At 46.1% G+C, this 19,120-nt stretch overlaps 1 protein-coding gene across 16 annotated transcripts in view; it reads left to right on the top strand.

Moving 5' to 3' along the window:
- The window catches only part of CACNA1B (calcium voltage-gated channel subunit alpha1 B), a 277,816-nt gene that overhangs the window by 223,746 nt on the left and 34,950 nt on the right, over positions 1-19,120 (top strand). For all 16 annotated transcript variants that reach the window (XM_065035994.1, XM_065035985.1, XM_065035997.1 and 13 more), the window contains 7 exons: positions 922-1,032; positions 1,192-1,275; positions 10,280-10,396; positions 11,316-11,381; positions 11,977-12,068; positions 13,787-13,937; positions 17,090-17,217. In XM_065035994.1, coding sequence (XP_064892066.1) covers positions 922-1,032; positions 1,192-1,275; positions 10,280-10,396; positions 11,316-11,381; positions 11,977-12,068; positions 13,787-13,937; positions 17,090-17,217 — 749 coding nt within the window. The remainder of the gene's footprint in view (positions 1-921; positions 1,033-1,191; positions 1,276-10,279; positions 10,397-11,315; positions 11,382-11,976; positions 12,069-13,786; positions 13,938-17,089; positions 17,218-19,120) is intronic.

The raw sequence follows: 19,120 nt of genomic DNA, 5'->3' as shown, positions 1-19,120 counted from the left end.
TTCCTTTGGTCTCCAAAGGGAGGTGGTATAGTTGTGATTTTACAGTGAGCTGTGGTTTTTACCCTGAGGGTGGTGAGAGCCTGGCCCAGGTTGGCCAGAGAGGTGGTGGATGAACCATCCCTGGAGACATCCCAGGCCAGGCTGGACGGGGCTCTGAGCAACCTGAGCTGGTGAAGATGTCCCTGCTCATGGCAGGGGGGGCACTGGGGGAGTTGGGAAGGGCCCTTCAACACAAACTGTTCTCTGATTCTACGTGGTGAGATACTGTAAATGGAATTCCCCTGCACGAGGCTGGTTTGGCCCTCAGCCTGTTCAGCGTGTGGCCAGTGGGATGGGAACTGGGCTTTGCAGGTCTGGAGCTCCTGGCATGACCTGGGACTCCTGCCAAAGAACAGGGTCACTTCTTGGGCATGCTCAAAATCCAGCCATCCCAGGGGAATTACTCATAGTTGTGGCAGTGTTGAGCTGCTGGGACATGATACACGGTGTTTAGGAGGAGGCGCAGGTGGCTGCGTGTTGTGGACAATCTTCCCTCCTGACTCCAGCCTCGAGTATCTTCACAGTCAAGTAGTCACCATGTTTTCAGGGTCTGCGGGTATGAAACACCGTTCTGCACTCATGCTCAGGTTTCAAAAATGTCTTTCCTCCCTCCTGTTACATGTTGTGCTTGCACAAGGAGATGTACCCCAGCAATTCTCCCAGTCCTGGGGTTATCCCAGCAGCACCATTTAGACAGCATGTAAGCGATGGTGGGCTTCTGGAGTGGCATGAATAACTGTGGTGTAACCCCAAGTCTTGCTTAAAGTGAGCACCAAATCTGGACTAAAGTGGGCAGGAGTCTTGCAGTCAGGCAAGTCAGCTGGGAAGGTTTTATTCTGTAAGTGATCTTCTAGTAACAGCCTTTCTTCCATCCTGGTTTAGTTCTATGATGCTCCAGAAGCATATGAAGAAATGTTGAAATGCCTGAATATTGTGTTCACGTCCATGTTCTCAATGGAGTGTGTGCTGAAGATCATTGCCTTTGGTGTGCTGGTATGTGCCCTCCTTGTCCACTTTCAGCTGTTTTCTCTCTACATTAAATGCTTATATTTCATGACATGCATTTAAAAAGAAGCAAACAAAAAGAACCTGTCTTGCAAAAAGAAAATAACCGCATGATCCCTTTATCCCCCTTGTGTTTTCATTTGACAGAATTATTTCCGAGATGCCTGGAATGTCTTTGATTTTGTAACAGTGTTGGGAAGTATTACTGATATTTTAGTAACAGAGATTGCGGTAAGTACAGTTTACTCAATTTGCTTCATTTACTGATAAAGTTGTAGCTCGTCAAGATGTTACATCTTCTTTCTACCAGCCTTATTCCCTCGAGCTGCCTCTGGGACTCATGTGATGATGTCCTGGGTGACCTGGCAGCCTGGTTCCATCTCCTGCTCTGTCCATGGAGATGAGCAGGGCTGTCTGCGCCAAAAACTGTCCTGCAAATAGCTGTGGTGGGAACGACAGTGTGAGTGACTCTGCTGGGAAACAGTCTCTCTTTCTCATTCAGGAAAGGACTCTAACCCTGAGCTGGTTTTGCCTATTAATGGAAAAATCCTGTTGAATTTAAGAGAGGGAAAAGTTCAAAAGGGTTCTGTTGTGGACTGGTGTTTTGTAGTGTGAGGTGCTTTGCAGGGCACACACATGGGTCTGCGCCATGGGGCTCCCAACCAAAATTGGGCACAGGGCAGAGTGAAGGGGAGAGATGACGGAAACATAGGAATGGCCAGGAACTCATCAGCCTGTGCAGTTTGGGTTGGGGGAGCACGGTGCTTTTCTGCTACGTGCACAAAAGCTTTGCAGGGCAATTATTACAACAAACAAAGACCAAACTTTGGAAGGACTGCTCTCTCCCTGCTGATGAGCCCTGTAGATTACATGAAGTGTACAAACTTGCCATTAAATTATACAGGATTTTTCCATAAGGGCAGCAAATGTCTGACTTGAACCTTGACAGCCTGCTATTATCTAATTCACAAATTGTACCTCTCTTCTCCCAATGCATGTTTTAGCTGATGATGCTTTATCTGTATGTGACGAACTTGAACTTTACCATCATTTTTTTCTCCTCAGTCCCTGGGATTTGCTTATAGATTTGTTTTATATGTGCTAGGAACTGTGCCCCCCAAACTTCTTTACAGGACATTGAGATGGTGGTGAAGACCATATTACTGTTTCTAACAAAACACATTATTACCTAACTTCCTTGGTACAAAAAAAGCACAGAAAAACAAAAGTAAGAGTGATATCCATTTAACAGTTGGTGAATCCTATCTTGTAGACTTTGGATTACCTTTAGTTTTTAATGCATGTCTTACAGCAAGCGTAAAGTCACATGGATCAAACACAAGGTCTGACTAACACTTCTCTGGGTGCTTAGGAGATTTATCGCGCTGCAGGCAGGCACTGGACACCTCTGCTCCCTCTGCTGTGGGACACACTTTCTTGTACCCAAACCTTTGCCTTGGTCGGAAAATTAGTGAAAACCTTTCCAAGTCAGCCACAAACAGGGCTTGACGCTTCTCTTGCCCCTGTCCTTCAGCCACTTTTACCATGAGGAAGCAGCACGGCCAACTCCCACATGGTAGGGAAGCCTGTGATCTCTCCAAGACTGGTGTCTTCTCCTTCACAACACTAAACTTATTCAAATTCTCCTTTGTACGGCTATTTCGCAGGCAGAGAGCAGCCAGTGCTGTTGCCCATTCCCTGCCAGGCAGGCGCTGGTCCCTGTCTGGGGCTGTATGTGCATATCCCCAGGGTTTTGGAAGCAGCAGCTGTTAGGGGTAGGAGGGTCTGTGTGCAGGCAGAGGGTCCCCAACCCTCTCCTGGTCTTTGGGCTGGAAAGTAAATGTGCTCCCAAACACCCTCGCCTGAGTTGGGAGGCACTGATGCAGTAACCTCCACTCTGCACTAATTTCCATGGTTTCCAGCATCAAAGACAGCAGCAATTTGGGGATGCCTTTGAAGTATGAGTTACCTCTAAAAACAGTCAGTAAACTCCAGTAAGGTTGAGCTCCCAAGCACCTGTACATCTTTCCATTATTCTCCCAGATGGTAATTGAGAGGCTTTTGGTTTATCAGTAACTAGATTCCATTAAGTCAAACCTTAGAGAGGACTCTCTAATGTGGTTTAACAGCTTTCCCAGCAGTGTCTCTAATACAGAGCTGCTCACAAATATGTCTTGAATATAAAAGCCATATGTCCCCCAGGAACGCTTGGTCCTCTGTCTCAGTCCATAGACCTGTTTCAAGGGTCACCCATGAGGGTGTTGAGACCCTGGAACAGGTTGCCCAGAGAAGCTGTGGATGTCCCATCCCTGGAAGTGTTCAAGTTCAGGTTGGATGGGGCTTTGAGCAACCTGACATGATGGATGTTGTCCCTGCTCATGGCAGAGGGGTTGGAGCTAGATGGTCTTTAAGGTCCCTTCCAACCGAAACTGTTCTCTGATCTATGCTTCTATGATTTGAGTTCTGCTCTCTTTAAATCTTTCCCTTATGCAGCATTTCTGTACAGCCATCGTTTCTCCTTCCTATGTGCTTTCCCCCCACAGAGAGTGCCCAGATGTCCCCCCTATCTTCTTGTTAGACTTGTTTTTTTCAAACCTTCTTTCATACAGCTCCTCTCTGATCTCTCCCCAGCCTGTGCTGGATGAACTTTCATTCTGCACAAAACACCGTAGCTGATGCTCACTTAACCCCATTTCAGCTTTTTGGCTTGGTGCACGACTAGAGGTGCAGCAGCTTGTTATGGAGCTGAGAATTACTAAAGAGAACAGGTTTTTACTCGTCACCACCCAGAGCTGTGTCCACAATGGGGGATGTCCCCTTCTCCATTTGCCTTCCCCAGCCCTAGGCTCTCCTTAGCCAATGGGCAGTCATGGGGACACTTGGGTGGTAGTGCCCGTTAGTCCTTCCCTGGGCATCCAGCCCTGTGATTACCAATAATAATGATAATAATAATAACAAACAGTTCCCACAGGAGGGTTTCTCAGGCTGAGAAGCCCAGGTGACAGCCACAACCTGACCATGACAGTCATTCCTCATCTGTCCCCTCAACAGCTGCCCATGAAGCCCCCAGCTCCTTGCAAAGGGGGGGATGCTCTTGGGTATGACATTGAGATCAGGCTTGCAAATAGTTTTCTCCATGAGCATCTTCCAGCTGTAAACGTTCTCCAAGGTAAATAAACCTGCTCACCTGGGCGGTCTCATCTTGAGAGACTCGGCTCCCACCAGCCTTGCTGCGTTGGTATTTTTAACCCACTTGAAAAGTAAAGATAAAAGGAAAAGAAATGTGTTGGTTAATTGCTTTATTTTAATTTTGTAGTCGTGTCATATATAATTTACTTTGTGAATGCAGTGGAATATATATATTTTTTTATTTCCTTAGGCAAAAAAATCACGTATGTCAGTTTTTTTACCCTCCCAGCAATGGAAGTAAAATGGTAAAATAGGTGGCATTAAGGACAAGCAGTCCCTGCAGACACAGCGGCCTGAGGGGCTGAGTGGGTGTATGACAAACTGACATCTATTTCTATGCCTGGAAATACAAAAAAAAGCATACTGAGAAGTGTTTGTGAATTGTCTCCCAATTTGCATTACAAAATGAAATGCAAATAACTACTGCACTGTCTGCGTTACCTTTAGGATCTCAGAATCTGTTTTGGTTTGAAGCATTTTTTTATTTATATAACTACCATAAAATAACACTCCCAAAAGCACAGAAGTTTTTTTCCAGTGAAATTTTCAGAGTTTCCTTTTTTGCTTGTCCTGATTACTCATTTTCTCTTTTGTTTCCTGTTTTGTTCTTTATTTTCCTTATCTACCTGCTGAATCACGCCATCCAATCAACATACAATGCGAAAACCATGTCTCCGTCTGTATGTTGTGCACCTGCTGCTCAAAAAACTAATAATTTGTAAATAATCTTGCAAATACCCATCCATGAAAACATCACATATAGGACACGGTTGGTTTCATTGAATTTAAACAATTATTTAAATTCTCTGCTTTTATTTTCTCTCGTTTTTCTTTAATTTAATTCGTTTTGATGAGATTTCCGATTGCACTGGTGAAAAAGCCTCACTGCAGCGTGCCTCAAAACTGGCTTCTGTTCTGCATCTCCTTCCCCTTAGCTAATTGGTGACGTGAGGCAAATGCAGTTACCAATAGCCTGTTCTCCGCTGTTTGTTACACCCGACAATGATAAAGGGGAGACTGACACTTGCTTTATTTTGGTGGAAAATTGAATGAGAATAGGAGGGAAGGATCCATCTGGATGACGTGGAGTAGAGCTTGCTGGGAAACCCTTCGTTTTGTAAGTGGTGCTACCCAATTTGGTTCTTTATTATTAGATGTGTTGAGCTTTCTGCAAAGGGAAGCCGTACGTTTAAGAGGACAGCCTTACAGGTGTTCTAAGCCCATGGGTTGCACTGTATTGTAAGGCAAAAAGAAATCAAAGCTATTACAGACTTGCTTCCCTCAAATCCAAAAAGAATTCATAGGAAAGAGCAATTTCTATTCAACGTCAAAAACTCTTTGTGATACCAGCACATAGAAGCGTTTTGCCACCACAGTGGACACAGAGTCCCTGGATCAAAAGGCAAACATCTCAAGTAAAATCCATAAGCCGTGTTATGAACAGGGCTGAAAAATACTGGGAACCATAACCCACTGGGAATTTAGTGCCTGATTCCAAAGATGCCTTTGGAAATACTGGCCCCATCTTTGAAAATCATAAATTAAGCAAAAGAGGACGAATAAAGAAAAATACAGTCTAAAAATACATATATTCTTCCATTCTTGGCTATGGTTAATAACACAAATGAGACCATAAGCTTATGAAAAATACTTGCTTGGCCACCTGACAACAGCTCTTGGAGCTGCATTGACATCTGGACTTTCTGTTGCACAGTTGCTGTTAAGAAACAAATCAGAGCAAATCTTCACGGCAGACGGCAAATGAGCTCCGGGTGTGCTCCACAGAGGGTCACGGGAGGGAATTTTATGCTAGGAAAGAAGAAAATGACAATGTATAAGTTACAAGTTTGTCTAGTGCGGTCTGAGAAGGGAATTCTGTGTGCTTCTGGCAGCGTTACAGATGTGTGGAAGCTGTGAGGGTCATCAGGGGCTGTCTTTGGAGATGTCATCATGGGCTGTCTTTGGAGATGTGATCTTCTGCCCCGTGGCCCAGGCAGCACAAATAAGTGCTCTGGCATCAGCTGCACACATGAAAATATACTGGAAAAAATCAGCTTCTCTCCGTTTGGCCAAATTTGGGCCTTGTTGCTGTTCATTTTACAGGTTGAAGATTTAAATGCTCATCCTGCAGTTTGTTAGGATTGCAGACTCTGGTCATGCATCCAAATCCAGGCTCCTCCTATCACTCAGCATCCAAGCCAGACCTCTGAAGCACCAAGTCGTCCTCGGGAGCTGCCTCCTTCCTTCCACTGCAGGCTGAAAGGTCGTGGGGAACAAGGAGAGATACGGGCATCACACACATAAAATCATATTTCCAGTGTTCCTGGCTCAGGATGAAAGGACATGATACGATATTGTGTAATGGCAGAGCCCCCAGGACTCAGTTAAGTGTGGTAAAAATCTTCAACCTCTTAAATTTATCAAGGGTTTTCCTCGGGCTTCAGAGGAAGTGAAGACGGACATTTAAATGGGAGCACAATCCTTTCCTTGATTCTTGTTCCTTAGCAGAACAGCTTCATTCTTGTTGATGCCAGATGAAGAGAGCTGCCAAAGCTGCCTGAGTGACCCTGTTCTTGGCTTGATCAGATTCCTCTGCCCACGATTCTTTGTAATTTTGGGTGAGACCTTCATTTTGAGGACAGAAATCTGAAGTTTCAAGTCTAGGGGTTGGTTATGTTCTGCAGCCGGGCTGCAGGAAGAAACAAGGATGAGCAGCTCAACTTCTGCCAATTTGTTTGCTTTGTGGCAGCACAACGTAATACTCCTTCACTAAATCCTGCAGAACACGTCCCGCCACGGCATGAAAACCACATATTCCCACTGCGGATTTAAAAATCCAAACCACCTATCCACAGAACGGGGATTTTTTTGTCACTGGTGTACAGGACAGAATTCGTTCTGCATCCCTGTGGACCGTGTTGGGGAGGAAACCACTCTGCTGCTGAAGGTGCTGGAGGAACAGATGCAGGCGATGGCTGCACACCCTGTTTTTCGTGGCTTTTGTACTTTTTGGTATGGAAAAACACCCTAAGAAAGAGTAAAAGAGCAGGCTGCACATGGCAGGACAAGAATCGGTGCTGGTTCTTTATCTGTGATGTCTGCTCTCCGTTTCTCTCTGGCTTTGCAGTTTGCTCCAGAGATGCATCGCTCGGCTGAGCTTTGGCCACACTCCTGGCGTGGGAAGCGATGGCACAGACCCCTGGGTGTACCAGAGCCCCCTCTTTTAGGAAAATAGCGACAGGCCAGGGGGAAGCATTTTTCCAACATAATTTCTAGTCCTGAGATGGATCATAAAGCTCCGGTGAGCGCCGGTCAGCCGTTAGCATCTGTGCAACAGAAAAACGAACAACAACCTGGAAAGATCGATCTTGCTAAGGTGGCTAAGTGGGGGGAGAGTTGGTGCAAAACACTGTGATGCACAAGAAATATCGCAATGTGGAGTTTCCCCTTTAACTGCATGCAGTTCTAATTCCTGCCTGGGCGGTGGAGGTGTCGAAGGACTGGTTTTCTACGCGGTGTGCTGAGGGTTACATACGCCAAGCCCTTCCATCCATCACGAGCGTGTGTAACTTTGCCTCCCTATGAACAGCGTGGAGAACCGTCCTTCGAACAGTCTGGGGATGTGGGTGACGGGGGATTTTCCTGGGTTGCGAGTGATTCACCACGGAGTGGAGGCTTTTGCTGCACTTTAGGAAACAGCAACGCATGAGTCAAATGGGGGGTTTGGGGCTGGGAGGAGAAAGAAAAAGGTTATGGGCTGTTTGTCCCTCCAAATCCCGGGAAGTGGGGGGTTATAGACACAACTACACAGTTTTGAGCCCCCTGCTTCATGCTGCATTCATACAGACCTTGTATAGAGCCTCATGTAGCGCGGGGGTACCCTGTGCTAAGCATCACCTTGCAGTCAGCCCAGCCCAAAGCAGCTGTTTAGCATAATGTCAGCTGTGATTAAGAGATTAGAGCAAAGTCTGAGCAAAACAATGTTGCTGCTAAGCTACAGTAAGGTGGAAAGAGGGAGGTAAGGCAGGTTCATACACAGAGAGATGGATCCTACCTCTGCACCTGCTCCTTGGAGGATCCTTAGGCTGGTGCATGGGAAAGACCTGGCTTGAACCTTGCTCCAAACGTGATACCTTGTCAGACTTGCAGGCCTGATGCTCAAGTGCTGTGAATATTTTGTATTAGGTCTGATCCAGTTCTCGCTGGTGGGAAAACTTCCCATAGATTTAAAGGGGCTCTGGGTTAAACCTCCGCCCTGCTCCGAACCCTGTGGAGATTCAGCAGCCTGCACAGCACGGGGGTTGCAAGGACCGGGTTGTTGATGGACCCATTATCCAGCCATGGTCCAGCTCTGCACCACAGGTCTTATAGATATAAATTTATATTCATATATATTTATAAAGCACCCATCGTCATATTGATAAATATTCTTCGGAACCACTCTGATGGCCCTTACCTGCTAAGGTGAGTTCAGCCGGTGAAGGGAATGTAAGCGGTGTGAAAAATAACACAGAAGCTGATGCTAAGAGTCAAACGTTGAATTTTTAGCGCCTGTTTTACTGACCTTGAGCAACCCAGGGAAATCCTCGCTTGTGTTTTGCCTGCCAGAGCTGCTTTCTGTTGCTGGCTTGAATGAGCTCAGTGTTGTCCGCTCTTTCATTGAACATACCTATGCTTTTCTCTTTTCTCTTTATTTGAGGATTGAGTCTGATATATGGTCTGTGCCTAACTCTGAGCTGCTTGCGTTTTTAACGTGAGAGAAACCGAGTGCATGCCTGAGACTGATTTCTTGAACTCATTGATGGGATTGGTGGAATGCGATGCTAATGGCCCCAAAACTGAGCTGGCACTTGAATAAATGAATAGATCCAACAAGCCCCACCAAATTCAGCGTGAGCTCTGTAGCTAAATGAGCAAGCAACGTGGGTCACTTCAATATGACTGGGTGTCTTCTGGTAAAACAATAATACAAGGGAAAGACTATTTTTGCTCATCTCTATCAACAAGAGCTCGTTATGGTTATGTTTTCCACTCCACTGCTTGATAGTTTCAAGTGGGATGCTTTCTCTCATTAGCTAACTCAGTCAAATAAGTGGCTGTGAACAGAGATTCACAAATAAGTGAATTGGAATCAGTACGGAAAGGGGGGATATTTTTGATCTCCTTAAAATAGGAGGGCAAGAGGGATCTGGCTTTTGCATGTTTTGTTTTGGAAAGAACCCTCTCTAGATTAGCTCATTGGGGCAAGCAACCTCTTTTCCCTGAAGGCAGGAAAAAAACGGGGTGCGGGGTGGGAAGAATCACACAAAGCAAATGGAAATCAGAATCTGTCTCCAGCAGTTTTTTGATCCACCTGCGAAGGTACATTTTATACTAATTAAAAACCCAGCAGGTTCCTAAGGCACCCTCCTGCTGTTGGACACTCAGCCTCCCCAATTGATTTGCTGCCATTGATCCATCTTCCAAACAGCCTTGGTGGTGCCATTTCTCCTTGAAAAGCCTGTCCAGTCTCATGGTGTATAAACATTTTAAACCTCCAGGTTAGAAAACATCCTCATTCTTTCAAGGATGTTTTAATCTTCACTGGACAATGCCATTCTTTGTTATGGTAGAGGCTGCATACACAGTCCCTTGCAACTGTCTTGGCTTAAGTTCAATGCATTGTAGAAAGCAAGCTGACCAAGACTTCAAAACAACCTTATTCTTTATAAAATCATAATACGGCACCATTACCTCTCCCTGAGTCTTCAGAGGGAGAAAATCTGCCTTACTCAAAGAAAACCAGACCTCCATGGACAGCGTGAAAGGCCCTTTTCCTTTTCTATTGTTGACCCAGTAGCAGAGGGGAGGGCTCTTGTGGAGAGGGATTTTCTCATACTTGCTGCATGTGGAGTGATCTGCACTGACGAATGTTTCTTTTGGAAGGTTTTCTGGTGGCCGATTTGCTGCTTAGATCGTGAAGCTGGTAATTTTAATTTCTTTTTTGCGGGCTGTGGTTTCCAAGCGCGTTAATTGCTGAAGGACACAAACCCTTTACTTTCCGCAGGACAACTTCATCAACCTCAGCTTCCTGCGGCTCTTCAGGGCAGCCAGACTTATCAAACTTCTTCGCCAGGGTTACACTATCCGCATCTTGCTCTGGACCTTCGTGCAGTCTTTTAAGGTGAGTTTTAGGCAGGGAAGAAACATGGGGAGGTGATAACGCTCGGCACGTCTGTAGCATCACCCGTTGAGTGTCAAAGAGCTTCCCCTTGCCAAGGGAACGGCCTTTCTGCACCTCTACAAAGCAATTACAGGAATATTAATTCTGCATAAGAGTTGACTGGTTTGCACTGAGCATCCCCTGAGCACCACAGGTGCTGAGCATTTTGGGAGATGGGGCTGAAAGCCGGACAGCTGCTCATGCAGACTCACGGCAAGTGTGCAATGCTCAGTTTGCCCTTGAAACTACCACAAAATCCCTATGGCAAAGTCTTGGGACTCAGGTATTAGCATAATGCAACAGGAGTCTAGCCCTAGAACAAGACTTCTCATTTTTCTCAGCTATTTACTAATTAAGAGACATTAATTACCCATTCATTTAACCTGACTGGAAAGCAGCTATTACTCCCAGCTCGGGTGTCATAATTACATTTTAGCCTTCACTGATATCTTGCTAAAATTCTGAATCTTTTTCTCTTCCTGGAGTTGCAGTCTGTGCCCGTTTCAGAGCAGGAACTTGAATGAACATTTTTTCTCATACTAAATTTACAGCAAGGTCATTAAAAATTAATGTTTGTACAATTATGCATAGAAAGTGCCGGTGCCTGCCAGTAGCTCCAGCACTTGCTGCAAAGCTTCTTATTGTGTTTTCCATGCTTATCTGCCTGTGAGGATGTATAGAAAGCCCAGACTGTTTTGTGATCAATGAAAACCTGGCTCCAGGGGTTTGTCTCCTGAAAGCTGCCAGAATTGTTCATATTCTCTTCCCAGTTCCTTCATCTGAAGGGCAAACACCACAAAACCGAGTGCTGACCATGAATTAAATGCTCCCAGCTGACATGCATTTGCTGTCACTCATGCCACCTTCTCCTTTTCCACAGGCCTTGCCTTATGTGTGTCTCCTCATTGCGATGCTCTTCTTCATCTATGCCATTATTGGCATGCAGGTAAAATTTTAGCTTTAATATTGACAATAAGTCACCTGGTTTTCTCCTGCTGGTTCAGGGTGCAAATGGGTTCTTGCCTGCACAGCAGGATCAACACCTGACTTAGGACAAGGCGAAAGTCCCGTGTCAGGTAAATCAGAAGTGTGAAAAATGCCATTTTTGCTACCCTTATTGCCAGAACTTGTGTTGAACGTGGCCCTGGGTGTACAGATATTTTTGGGGGGGCCATGGGCAGGCAAAGTGGCAGAACAGCATCTCTAGGGACAACGGTGGGCAGCTGTGTCCCCACAGGCAGGGACAAACCTGGGTACAGCACAGCAAGAGTTTTCTTGGCCTGGGGTGGAGCTGAACTGTGGTGTTGGAAAGGGTCTGCATGAAGGCAAAGCACGTTAACTGATTCTTTTCTCCATTTGATCACTACAATGTGTTTTTATCTCCCTCTTCAGCACAGAAATTATTCTACCTTTTGAGATCCCTTGAACCAGACCAAATTATTTTCCTACCTTTTTTTGTTTCCAACTCCCCTTGATCTGCCTTTGCTGACAAATTCAACGTGAGGGTGCATTTGGCCTGAATCCCTTCTGTTTCTGTGCAGGTGTTTGGTAACATCGCACTAGATGATGAAACCTCCATTAATCGGCACAATAACTTCCGTACCTTCCTCCAAGCCCTGATGCTTCTGTTCAGGTAAATAGAGAATAAAATATGATAAGACTTGCATGTGAGCAATAAATAAGTCCTTTTTTTCCCCATGTGCCAGTTTAGCTACTGAGATTTAGGGGTGTGAAGTGTCACTGAGTATGACAGATCTGATTCGACACACCAGCATCTCCACAAAGTGACACCCAGTGCTGCGGCACCCCATTTCAGCTCAGATAGAAGATTAATGTAAAACAGGACCCCCCTAATTTAACTGATCAATGCGGTTCCTGTTGTGAAGCTTACTTTTTATTTTTTAAGGAATAATTCCTTTAATTGGTCATTTTTGCATTACGAACAAGTTAATGCTTCATACATCAACACCACCCCTGCTTCAGAGTGAAAGCATTTCCATCTGGGTTCATTCTGCCTGGAAACAGAGAGTTTTCCAATGACAAGGAGGCAAGGAAATGACAAATTTTCATTTTCAGGCCCAGCAAAAATGAAATGTGGGCCCTGCTCCAAATGGGGGCAGCTTGGGGAAGAATTCACTTAGCCAGCCGTGTGGTGTGGAGAGCCAGCGGTTAATAACCGCTCTGGCCCCACAAGGCTCGGTTCTGCGGATTATGCAGCGCTTGTAACTGGATATCATGCCTGGGATTTGGTTTGCATGGTTTCTGTGAAGCCAGACGGAAATGCAATTAGCCCTCTCTAGCTCAGAATAATCACTCGACTCAAAACTTCGAGTTTTAATAAAACCGGATAATTATTCGGTCTGGTGTCCCAGACCTCCTGGTCCCGTTCCAGACCTGGGCGGCAGCCACAGTGGGACGGAGAGGACAGAGGCAGCAGGAGTGGGTTCTGCACAAGGGAATGGGGCTTCTGCATTCATTTTTGGGGGATGGAATCTGCCCTATAATTCAGAGTAGCCTGGAGTTTACATAGAGTACCAAGTTTTCTCCAAGAGCAGGGGGAAGGTTTGTGAGACAGGTCTGTGAACAGCCCTGCACAGGTCGGGCTGCTCATAGGGCTGCGGAGAGACACCACTAAAAGCATCTCTGGGTGTGATGCAGAATTTATGGGGGGATAAATCTGAGGTTATGTAGGAAGTCAGAGTGAGGGAACAAGGGGATCCCCTGCCTTCTGATCCATCTCTTTACACTGCAGGGAATGATTTGTTTGGAGGACAGACACTCTGGGACGGCACAGTTTTTTCTTTCGGCTATTTTTCTTCCTTTAGTAGAAATAGAAGTTATAAAGGAAGGAGGGAAATTATGAAGAAAACCCAGGAGACTGTCATGAAAACAGGACCCAAGCCACTGTGACCAACCAGACAAACCTGGTGTTTCTGTATCTGCTTGATAAAGGAAATAAGAGATTGGGGTGGAAAATCCTGGCTTTGTTTCCCTTCATCTCCCATGTGTTTGCAGCCAGCACCAGGACAGAAGAGGAAACAATCTAAACTCTGTTTACTCACGTTGGCGCTTTGCACTTGCTGTGTTTAAATCAGTCTGGTTTTATTCTCTGCAAAACCAATGAAGCTCAGCCTGCGTGAGCCTGCTCGGGTTTTTTTACATCCCCTGTGACAGGGGGAGATGTTCCTTCTTTATTTTATGTCAACACTTCAGATTCCTAATGTAAAGACAGCCTCTCCACCTGAAGACAACCTTTCTTCTTGATTACTGTAGTTAATTGGGCACAGGGATGATGTGAGGAGGGTGTTTGGGTGGGCTGGCCGAGCTCACCCTCTGCCCTCCCGTCCCCAGGAGCGCCACGGGGGAAGCCTGGCACGAGATCATGCTGTCCTGCCTCAGCAACAGAGCCTGCGACCCGCTCTCCGGCCTCACCAAGAACGAATGCGGCAGCGATTTTGCCTATTTCTACTTCGTGTCTTTCATCTTCCTCTGCTCCTTCCTGGTAAGTCCATCCCCACCTCTCCCAAAGTGGAGTCTCTGGTGTGGTTCCCTCCCCACCCCTTTGCTTTCTCCTCCTCCTTAATTATGATTTATACAACGTTACGAGGTGGGTTCACTGAAAACCGTTTATCATCCTGGCGATAAAATCCCTTTAATCCCCAAAGAGATCATTTAGTCATTAGTTTGAAGGGAAGGTTTTTATCTTCCTTCCCACAGGGGGGATCTAATATTTGGAATTAAGCACTAATCGGTTTTGTCTTGATTTGTAGCATGGTCCTTTGAAGAAGGGCAATGGGGAGGGCAGGGTGAGAATGGCCAAGAAAACATTTGTTCAGAAGTGCTGGTGGCAAGCAGCTGGGAGCATCACACTTATTTGATGCCCTGTGTTTTGTTTTGCTTTGTTAAATAAGTGCAATGATTATTTTCTTCTGCAATGGTGCCGGGAAAGCTTTAGACATGGAAGTACACAGGGCTGTTGTACTTGATCTGTGCCATCATACGGGGCTGGGTCTAAGCTTTAATAGGTGCCAGTGTCTTTCTGATCACTTCCATACATGAAAAGCTCTCTGCTCCCAGGGCTTGGTTCACTTCCCTGCACCCCTGGGACAGGGGAATGGAAAACGAGCAACAGGGACCCAATTAAACTTCAAGCAGGAAGAGATGAAAGTCCCGGCTCTGAAATGCAGCAAAAAGCAACATATCAAGCCTACAATTCAGTTCCATGGCTTAGCTTTAAAATATAAGATTTAACTTTTTGTGTAGCCAATTCCTCCTATCAATCAGAAACCTTTAACGAGGAGAAAGAGGTACACGTGGCAGTTTGATGCTGGGTATAGACAGACCAAGTTCAGTGGCCCCTGCTGAGATCCTTTGTCTGACTTCTGTTGCCCCTTTGACATCCCACGGTTTATTTCTTCTGCATATATTAAAAAACATGCAGCCCTGAAAGCTTATACAAAGCTAATGCTCCTTTTACTGATTCCTTCAGCGCTCTGTATTTTAAAGCCAAATTTTTTTCCTTGTACAAATCCTTAACCCAGCATCAGACATTCTCATTGTTCTTTTCAAGCGCGTTATTGTTCCTAAAGCTTTTGCTGGCAGAGAGAGGGGAGAGCCCTGGTGAAGGGCAAAGGCAGGGAGGGCTCCAAAAACAGGCAGCAGAAAGCCAAGCAGCTGGGCTGCTACAGGGCAGGGCTGTAACTCATTTCTTAAAATGCATTTGGCACTTCATTGCAAGGAAACATGTGGTTCCCCACAAGTGGTTAAAGCATTACAGAGCTACAGCCTTGCCAGGAGGGCATGTTTTTATGGTTTGTTCGATGTTGTTACACTGTAGATTGGAGGGGAGATGGATAATGAATTGGTTTTTAAATGTTATTTCTGGCTCTTTTTGGATGTCCAGCCTGGCATAATTTTCCTCCTGTAATTTACACTGTTGAAAAATATAAATTGAAATGTAAAAATATACAGGAACTTTAGAAACAGCTGTACAGAAGCAGGGGAAAACTGTACCAATCCTTGGCCAGAGCTGGGAGCAATGGAAAGGGACTTGGGATCAAGGGGCAAAGTCTCAAAAGTTTTGCTGTCTCGTGATGCTCTGGGAGTACCAATCTATGTGTGGGGTACTCACGGCACATGGGTGAGCCCTGCTGATGTGGTGATGGTGCTGCAGCCTTTGAGCAGCTCATCGACAGCAGGTTTCGTCATCCCTGTCCGGTACTGCATGGTGCACTTCAACGGCATCCTTGGCTTGTCCAGGCTGTGCTGCACTCAGACCTGCCAGCATCCGGGGTGGCACGAGCTACTGGCCTCGTTCCCCAAACGCAGCAGAGTTGTTTGATCATAGAATCACAGAATGATTTGTGTTGAAGGGACCTTCCCAGCTCCCCAGTGCCCCCCCTGCCATGAGCAGGGACATCTTCACCAGCTCAGGTTGCTTAGAGCCCCATCCAGCCTGTCCTGGGATGTCTCCAGGGATGGTTCATCTACCACCTCTCTGGCCAACCTGGGCCAGTGTTTCACCAGCAGCGTGAATCTCCCCTCCTTGAGTTTAAAACCATCAGCCCTTGTCCTATCACAACAGGCAGTGTAGAGCTGTGTTTGAGCTGCCAGGCCCTGACACTGAGCTGCAGGAGTGAATCCACACGCGTTGCTGCAGGGGCAGGAGCCGTGTTTGCAGCTGAGGCACAGGCAGGGCTGTGTGCTCGGTGCTCTGCAGCTTGGCCTGAAGAAGACCATTGGGTGGTGTGAGACACCTGGTGCCTTGTGCCACCTGGGTTGTTATCCAGCACAGGAGCACCCGTTTCCTCCTGCTCTTCCATTCCGCTGGCTACAGCTTGATCTTTTCCCATTGAACTCCTCGTGCCGCTTCCGTTGGCTTTAATAAGAGAAGAATCTTTATATACCAGAAGCCTTTGCTGGGCTCTGTGTTAGACAACGGCCATTAGGGACAGGAGCCTTTTATGTGTCCTGGCCCTCATCTAGCTGGGGATCTTTGAAGGTTTGAATTGTTACGAGTCTAAAATAGGACATTCAGGCTGAAGAACGGGGTTTTTTTTTCTAGCTGTTCTTTTCTTGATGTGCCTTGCTATGAAAGTGATGGAATGAGTTCCTATCAGCTGTTTCATTTAATGGTGAAGAGAAGCTGGGAGAGAATTCGGAGAAGGGAACGGAGCTGGTGAGGGGCTGGAGCACAAGTGTGATGGGAGCGGCTGAGGGACCTGGGGGGTTCAGCTGGAGAACAGGAGCTGAGGGGAGACCTTCTGATCTCTGAACTGCCTGAAAGGAGCTTGGAGCCAGGGGGGGTCGGGCTCTGCTCCCCAGGAACAAGCGCCAGGAGCAGAGGAAACGGCCTCAAGTTGCGCCAGGGGAGGTTGAGGTTGGATCTGGGAACAATTTCTTCCCCAAAGGGCTGTGGGGCATTGGAACAGGCTGCCCAGGGCAGTGCTGGAGTCACCATCCCTGGAGAGTTGGACAGACGTGGAGGTTGGACTTGATCATCTTGAGGGTCTTTTCCAACCAAAATGATTCTATGATTCTGTTCTCCAGGGTGCAGATTCTTATAGAACCCACACACCCTGCTGAGGGAATTGTACCCTCTCCCAGCTTCTTTTGTCTTTTCTCCCTAACTGTGTTGTTGCTCTATCTCTGCAGATGTTGAACCTCTTTGTGGCTGTGATTATGGACAACTTTGAATACCTGACAAGAGACTCTTCCATCCTTGGGCCCCATCATTTGGATGAGTTTGTTCGTGTCTGGGCTGAATATGACCCTGCTGCCTGGTATGTACACTGTTGAACATGGAGAAATGGATACACATTGTGTGTAAATACCATTCCTGTGCCCACTAACAGCCTGTTCTTAACGTTAGTCCAGCTCCAGAAGGAAAACTACTCCAAAGCTTGAGGTAATGTTGGAGATAATTGCTCCAGCTTAACTCACGGTGCGATGGAGATGAACAAACCTGATGTCATTACAACGGCGTTTCCTTCATATAGACATGAGACAGATATAAAGAAACAAACCAGGAAAGCAAAATGCACAGTCCTTCCCACACACATGGCCAAAAATTAACAGGTTAATTTCAAATTATCTTGGCTAAATGGCTGAGCAGAAAAGATGTTTTGCATTTCCAGAAGCTTTGATTGCCTTTTGTTTCTGCATCCCAGTTCGGAGACAAAAATATGCTGAATTTCTTGCCATTGGCAGCACTTCAGGTAACCTGGGAGTCCAAGCCTTGCGATACCTCATTCATGCAGCATTTCTCTCCCAGTTTAGAAGCACCTTAATGGTTTCACAAATCCTTTGCAAAGGCCTGAGGGCACGCACACATCAAAATTCCAGTTTTCAAGGTGCTGTCTCTCCTGTAGAAGGAGATGATGAGCCCCACTGCTTTGCAGATGACTCAGGTGCTGCAGACCCAGCTGCATCATTTGCTCTCACCCACCTGTGAGGCAGTGGGGAGCAACCTGGTGTTTCTCAGCATTAGGCTGGTTTGCTGAAAATGTGATTTTTTTTAAACAGACATTTCTCATCAAACCCGATGTTTTGCTCTTGGAAGCCTCCTTGTAATGGCATCAAATCGGAGAGGGGAATTTTGTTCATATTTTAGCTTTTGGACTTGCAGCTGAAACATAAGATGTGCAAAATATAAATAAGAAGAAAATGCGATAAGCCAAGCTCTGGAAGCATTTCAGTTCTCAGGGAGCCTCTGATAATATTTTCCTGAAATATGAGTGTGCTAAAGGAGGAAATGGTTTTCTCACAGCCAGACGGTGAGGTGTTTGGTTTTATGGTTTTATCTCTCTGGTTTTTGTTATTCAGACTCTGGAGAAGGGGCACTGCTGGGGCCAACGTGAGTGCTGAAGCATTTTAAGGAATTTTTCAAAAATAAGGGAATAGCTTTGACCAGAGATCACTTGTAGGCTGACTTCAATATATCGCTTGTTGAGGGTTTATGATTGCAGGGTGACAATAAAACCCTGGCAGATGTATTGTTAACCTCCTCTCCTCCCTCCCTTTCCCCCTTTTGTCCCTCCCTCTCCCCCTTCCCACTCAGGACAGGTGATCGGGAGGGAAAGAAGGACAGAGAGAAGAGAGTTGGAAAAATTAACAATGTTTTACTGATGCTACTATTAAGAATAGAGAAAATAATACAAAATATACAAAACCAATCTTGAAAGTCCCAGCAACTCCAGAGCCGGCAGCCGAAGTCCTGGACTGGACTCTGCAGCCAAGCGGAGCTGGATTCAGTCTCTGTCTAGGCCTCAGTTCGCAGGGACAACTAGCAAGGTCGTCTCCTAATGTTTGCCATAAGGAAAAGGGAAAAAAAAGGATGAGATCCTCATGATCTCCCGCTTTTATATGAAGTATTCACCTGAATGGAATGTTATACACAGTTGGTCAGTTTCTTTGTTACCTGTTTCTTGTTGCCCCTCTCAGGAGATGTCCATCCATCCTTATCAATAACTTCCCATTCCATTGCTATGTTTACCAAACCATGTATCTGCTTCTCCAGGAAAATGCATCTAATATGAAGCTTTAGCTGACAGGCAAATTGACTAAAAGAGAAACTTGTTTTTTAACAAAACCAGGACATCGCTTTTCTCCGTTACCCAGAGAAAGCTACTGCACAACAGTCCTGCTTATTTTCATTTCTAGATGCTCCGAGATACAGGTCACAGT

This window comes from Columba livia, chromosome 19 (assembly GCF_036013475.1).
Source record: "Columba livia isolate bColLiv1 breed racing homer chromosome 19, bColLiv1.pat.W.v2, whole genome shotgun sequence".
Lineage (NCBI taxonomy): Eukaryota > Metazoa > Chordata > Aves > Columbiformes > Columbidae > Columba > Columba livia.
Note: the sequence above shows the minus strand (reverse complement) of the source record. Positions and strands in the feature narration are given on the sequence as shown.